The sequence below is a fragment of the Octopus bimaculoides genome, chromosome 14 (genome assembly GCF_001194135.2).
Source record: "Octopus bimaculoides isolate UCB-OBI-ISO-001 chromosome 14, ASM119413v2, whole genome shotgun sequence".
Lineage (NCBI taxonomy): Eukaryota > Metazoa > Mollusca > Cephalopoda > Octopoda > Octopodidae > Octopus > Octopus bimaculoides.
The window spans coordinates 37,849,307-37,856,203 of NC_068994.1; the positions used below are offsets into that span (position 1 = coordinate 37,849,307).

At 34.2% G+C, this 6,897-nt stretch overlaps 1 protein-coding gene across 3 annotated transcripts in view; it reads right to left on the minus strand.

Annotated features, from left to right (window-relative positions):
* LOC106875856 (protocadherin-18) overlaps positions 1-6,897 on the minus strand; it is a 45,516-nt gene that overhangs the window by 20,003 nt on the left and 18,616 nt on the right. For all 3 annotated transcript variants that reach the window (XM_014924155.2, XM_014924156.2, XM_014924158.2), the window contains exon 2: positions 411-2,855. In XM_014924155.2, coding sequence (XP_014779641.1) covers positions 411-2,819 — 2,409 coding nt within the window. In that variant the 5' untranslated portion in view covers positions 2,820-2,855. The remainder of the gene's footprint in view (positions 1-410; positions 2,856-6,897) is intronic.

Consider the following 6,897-nt stretch of genomic DNA (forward strand, 5'->3'; position numbering starts at 1 on the left):
ATATCCATATATATAATCATTTAGAATAAAATCTTTCAACATAATTCTAGATAACCAATAATATAAAGAAAAATGGAGCCAGCCTGCAACATTTCAGTTCATTTAGAATAGACTTCTGGTGTCCAGAAATGAAATTATCGATACAATATTCATTTTACTTTATAATTCATTGACTCTATTTATTCCATAAATTATCTTAAGGTAAATTTCTTTCAATATTTAATTTCTACTCATGGAATGACTAACAAGAGATCTAAAAACACAACAGGTTGGTTCCATTATGAATTAAGGTATTTTTGTTTTGTTTTCTGTGTTTTTTTTTTTTTTGTTATTGGTAAAATAATAATGATTGTTATATTTTGCTGTCATAATCTTTTGATCAAAAATAACAATATATTCAAATTATTTACCTGACTATCTCCTTTTGTTATGGTCTGCATTTGAAATCCAGAAGCAGAACCTTCTAGATTAGGTTCTGATTTATATCCTGAATGGGTTTCCCTTTTGGGTACTGTAATTTGACAGTTTCTATTACTAACTTGGTCTCCTACTATAGTAAATGGAATGTCATATTTTGGTGAAATAGGTTCGCATATATATTCTGATGGCCTTCGTTCTCCAACTAAATCATTGTTTGCATCAATCCGGTAACCGTACTGGACCTCTCTTTGATTCTGTCTTTGAACAATACAGACTATTATAGAAACTACAATAGCTGTAGATATTATCACAGCAGCTATTACAATTATTACTACTAAACTGATATGTATCATATCATCTGACTCAGTGTGTTGAGCTGTGTAAAGCTGAGAAGTGCTGTTGCTGACTGTTAGAGTCAGAAATACTGTAGTGGTTGCTGATAATACTGGAGTCCCACTGTCTCTGACCACAAAACCAAGGTCATATGAGCCAGCATCATTTTGGTAAACTGGACGAGAGAAAGACAATACTCCAGAATGTGGGTTTACATTAAACAACTGTTTGTCATTGCCTTTGACAATTTCATATGTCAGGAAAGCATTCACATGACTGTCTCTGTCAGAGGCTCTTAGTACTGTGATGTCTTTGTTAATTTGTGGATGATAGTGGACATCTAGACTGAAGGGGTTAACACTAGGGAAAGTAAAGTATGGTACGTTGTCATTCTCATCCATGACTTTAACAATAACATTTGCAGTGTTGTTTAACGGTGGTATTCCACTGTCTTTTACAGAAACTTGAAATTTATAGATCTCTTGTTGCTCACGATCTAAAGATTGTGTTGTTGAAATAAATCCAAAATCAGAAATTTCAAATGGAAGAACATATTGATCCTTACTGAAGAGTGAATAATAGAGTTTATTTTCTGGTCCCAGGTCTGGATCAGTGGCATTTATAAATCCAACAAGGAAGTTTGATTTTTCATTTTCATAGGCCAAAAATTTAAAAGTATCTTTGGTAAACATAGGCCTTACATCATTGATATCCACTACTTCAATTGAAAATTGACTCTGAGTTTGTAATGAAGGAGAACCTCTATCTTTGCAAGTTATATCAAATTCAATGTGACTTTCAGTTTCTCTATCAATTTCACTTTTAACTATAACTTTATATTTCATTTTACCTAAACTTTGAAGTTGAAGTTTGTCATGATGAAGGAAACAGTCAACTTCTCCATTCTGACCAATGTCATCATCTATGATCTTAACAAAGGCTATAAAACTGCCTACTTTTATTCCTTCAGATATTGTCAATTTGTTTCCAGATGATTGGGAAACAAATTTTACCTCAATTTTGGGTATGTTATTTTGTTGATTTATGATATTTACTAAAACCATTGCTGTAGAACTCAAAGGTGGAATACCCCCATCTACAGCTTCAATAAACAACTTGTGCATTTTCTTGGATCCTGAGAAATACTTTTGGATAAGGAAAATCTCACCTGTTTCTTTAACTAATTTGAAATATGATTTAGCATTGTTAGATGTTTTGGAGCCAAAATAATATGATATTTTACCATTTTCGCCACTATCTAAATCCGTTGCAGATAATATGGTAATGGGTTTGTTTTTCCTAAATCCATTATTGAGTGAAACATTGTAAACATTTTTAGCAAAACGTGGTGGATTATCATTAACATCCGTTATGGAAATGTGGACATTTAAAATAGTTTGTTTTGGAGGAAATCCTTGGTCCTTGGCTACTATCTGTATGTCATAATTATCTTCCATTTCTCTATCAAGTCTTTGCTCCAAAATTATTCCAAGTTTAGCTGTCCCATCTATTTTCTTGGACACAGATAAACTAAATGGCTGTCCGTGTTCATTCTTCATCCAGTAAACAATTTGTGAGTTCTGAATTCCAACATCTTTGTCAATGGCATTTGCTATTGAACGTCTTACCCCTTTGCGATCATCTTCAGAAAATTCTATCTTTACATGATCCTCAGGGAACTCTGGACGGTGATCATTGACGTCTTTTAATATAACTTTGATTTCAAGAATTTTTACAAATGATTCCTTATTTTGAACAGCAATGTCAACTGTCCTGAAGCATTCAGTATTGTATTTGCAAAGAGCTTCAGTATCTAGTTGTTGGGCTGTGTAAAGTTTCCCAGTTCTTGAGACATTAAATAACCATAATGTGTCATTAACACCCTCTTTTAGTTGACTGAACCAAATTAATGCACGGTCTTTTAAAGGTATGTTTTCCAACTGTATGTCTGCAGCGATATTTCCAATATATGTATCAGGTCTTTGCCCTTCCTCTACTTGATAAGTGATATCTATGCACAAGGAGAGATTTGGAAGGAAGAGGAATATATATGTATGTATCTTCATATTTCTTAATGTAAAAATCCAATCCAGTGAGAAAATCTGAAATGAAAGAAAATAGTTTTGTATTTGATTTTTTTGTTACAAATAATAATAATAATAATAATAATAATAATAATAATAATAATAATAATAATTATACTAAAGATTTTATACATTTAAATTTAAATGATATTTGTCATCATCACTGTCTATATTGTCATCAACATCAATATTGTCATTGTTTTTATGTCATACATATATATGTATATGCATAAATATATATATGTGGGGTGGGGTAGGGGTTTGTGTGTACCTCTCTCTCGACATGAGCATCACCAACATACAAGCAATGTTGTTCACTTCCACTCTTCTGTGAAAACATGTCTAGCTATGGGAAAATTTTACCCTACTTGGAAACAAGTGAGGATGGTGACAGGAAGGGAATCTGGCTGCAAAAATCTGCCTCAACACATTCTGTCTAATCTATACAAGCATGGAAAAGTGGACATTAATTGCTGATGATGAGGATGACATAACATATGCCATACAAAAAGCCATAAAGGGCAACACAAAGTCTACATACCACATTTTGCCCATGTCAGTGCTAAATATATCCACTAAACCAAAAGTTTCTCACATCTTTGCAGATGTCAAAGCATATCTTTTACCTTGTGCTTTGTTTCAGTTATAGAATTGTGGCAATGCTGAGGGACAACCTTGAAGAATTCTATTGAACAAATCGATTGCAGTTTTTTACTTTCGTTTTCTTTTCATTTTTTTTAAAGTCTGGTACATTTTGAATTGGTCTCTTTTGTGGAACTGCTAAGGTATGAGAGTTTAGACAAGCCACTACAAACACAGATACATACAAACATACACACATACATACACCCCCCACACACACAACACATATAGATATAGATAGATAAATATAGATATGTATAAATATGTGTGTGTAAATACATATGTGTGTGTTTTTTATTATTTAAAACAGTTTGATTTGGGTCCATTGCAACATGCTGAATCTCCCTGAGAACTACGTTGAAGGTACACGTGTTTGTGGAGTGCTCCGCCACATGCACATTCATTTTATGAGCTGGCTGTTCTGTTGATCGGATCAACTGGAACCCTCATCGTCATAACCGATGGAGTGCCAGTAGTAGTAGTAGTAGTAGTAGTAGTAGTAGTAGTATATGTGTGCGCGTGTGCACACACACAAACACACAAACACACACACACGCACACAATGGATTTCCACTCACTTTTTATTTGTGAAATTCACTCATAAGACATTGGTTGACCCAGAGCTGTGTTATTGTATAAGATACTTGCTCAAGGTGATACACAATCGAACTGAAATAGTATCTGGCTATCCAATTTGATAGACATGTATATTATTGATAAAGAGTAATGAATGACCATGGGATTGCATCCACAAAGTTCCTCTCTGAAGCACAAGGCTGGGCAAGGTTGTTTATGGAAGACCAGCAGTCGCCCATGCATATCAGCCTCTCCATTGCCACTGATGTTATCCAAGGGAAAGGCAAAGGCCAATGCAGCTTGGCACCATTGACATTGCAACTCGTTTCTACGGGTGAGTAAACTGGAGCAATGGGAAATAAAATGTCTTGTTCAAGAACATAACACACATCTTGGTCTGGGAATCGAACTCACTACCTCATGATTGTGATCCCAATGCTCTAGCCACTGAGTTATGCATCTTTTATATTGTTGATATATATATATATACTATTTTATGATGCTTTCACACTGTATAAAATTGATGCAGTCTGGAAGCCTTTAATATTGATATCAGTTTCTAATTTTGACACTAGGTCAGCAATTTTGGAGGAGGTTGTTAAGTCAATTACAATGATGCCAATAATCAAGTGGTCCTTAGTTAAATGACCCTGAAAGCATAAAAGGCACAGTCAGCCTCAGGAGAATTTGAACTCAGCATGCTAACAATTGTGCCAATTTACCACCTTGCCTTTGATTACAGAATGAATATTACAGAATATTACAGAATGAAAATCACAAGGTTACTTTTGGAAGAAAATTTTTTGCTTGTTCTGTAACTTGTTCTGCCCCAAGTTACAGACACTCCCTTGTCACTTTCGCTATTTGAAAGGTATTGACTGAACCAGTGATTAATTCAAACCTGTACCCAATGACATTATTTTTCACAAAATGCAATAGAAAATTAATTTTAGACAACTTAAGATTAAATAAATTTACAACTTATCTAAGGAATTTGAAATTTTTTTTTTCTTCTGTTCTCTTTTATTCTTGGGCATCAGCATTTATGTAACACCACTATAAATTCTTCTTCTGTACTTGCTTTATGGGCCAATGGATCTCATAGCTTCCTCAGATCTCTTAACCATGATTATTATTAATATATATTTCTTTGAATTAAAAATAAGGGCCAATTTATTTAGTAGAGGGGTAATATCAATAGAATTGATTTCAGTAGATTACTAGTAATTGTTATATATTTGCTATTTGTGTCAGTTCCTCTGTGTTACTTGTTATAATATGAGCTACTTAATGAATTATGTTCCTTTTGCAGTACCCTGCTAGTTACGGTAGCTGGAAATATGTATGTATGTATGTATGTATGTATGTATGTATAAAACACAAAGGAATGAGGATTTTAGTTCACAATAGGGAACACCTTGTAAAAGTCATGTACATGCATTTTTCTTTAGATCAGCATAATGCTATTATTGATTAAATATGAATCAACTACTCACAGAGAACCATCACATCTAAGGACCTTAAGATGTGTGCAGAACAGAAACACATGTTGGCATCTTATATGTTAGAAAATATTAATTAAAGGTATATAATTCTCTATTCTTTATTGTGTATTTCCATATCTATATATATATATATATATATATATATATATATACACTCTCTGAGTGGTTGGCGTTAGGAAGGTTGCACCAGTCCTCAGTCAAATCGTCCAACCCATGCTAGCATGGAAAGCGGACGTTAAACGATGATGATGATGATTATGATGATATATATATATATATATATATATATATATATTAGAAATGATCTAATTATAAATCTCATAGAGAGAATTAAGCAGCAGTGATATGATAAAGCAGTTGTATACTGTCAACTCAATGTGACAGTCCCAATAAGGGAATCATACTGCTGGTATTTAGCCCTAGGAAGCTAGACCGCTTCCTGTTGGCCTTGACACATTTCCTGTGTCCTGGTATTTGCGAGGGGGAGACAAGCACCCCCACCCAGCTCAGTGTGCATATACGGACACAGGAAATGTGTCAAGGCCGACAGGAAGTGGTCCAGCTTCCTAGGGCTAAATAGCAGCAGTATGATTTTCCCTTATTGGGACTGTCACATTGAGTTGACAGTATACAACTGCTATATATATATGTATATATATATATATATATATGTAGCTCCAATTGGGCCACTGCAGAATGAAATTTTTACACTGGATATTGTCATCCAACACACTAGATCTTTGGAACAAGCTTATCTTTTAAATGATTGAATTGGCATCAGTAATCTTCTTTCGATACTTTTGTATTCTATCTACAACAACTACTTAAAAATACATATGAACAGTGATCATTTTAGAATATAAATGTAATTTTAGTGTAATTAATGGAATTTAGAAGAATGATAATTATGTTATGTAACTGAAACATTTAAAAAAATATATATATTTTATTTCTTTTCAGCTTTGCCATTTACTGTTAATTAAATAAGTGGATAGATGCAGACAGATAGTCTTTGAGAAAAAAGAAGAGGGAAAAAAAAAACATGAGCAGAAGTGGTGAGGGCTTGTCTTAGGATGCTGAGCTTCACAAAAGAGATGAGGAAGGACAGGAAAAAGTGGAGAGATACTATTTAGAAATTAACCTGTTCAACCCATAGCAACATGGAGAAATTGATGTGGTCACAGTAATGGTGGTGGTGCTGGTGGTGCTGGTGGTGGCTTTGGTGTTGGTCGTGGTGGTGGCTGTGGTCTTGGCTGTGGTTGTGGTTGTGATCATAGTGAAGGTCTTGGCAATGGTAGTGGAGGTGGTGGTGGTAGTGGTGGTGGTGGTGGTGGTGG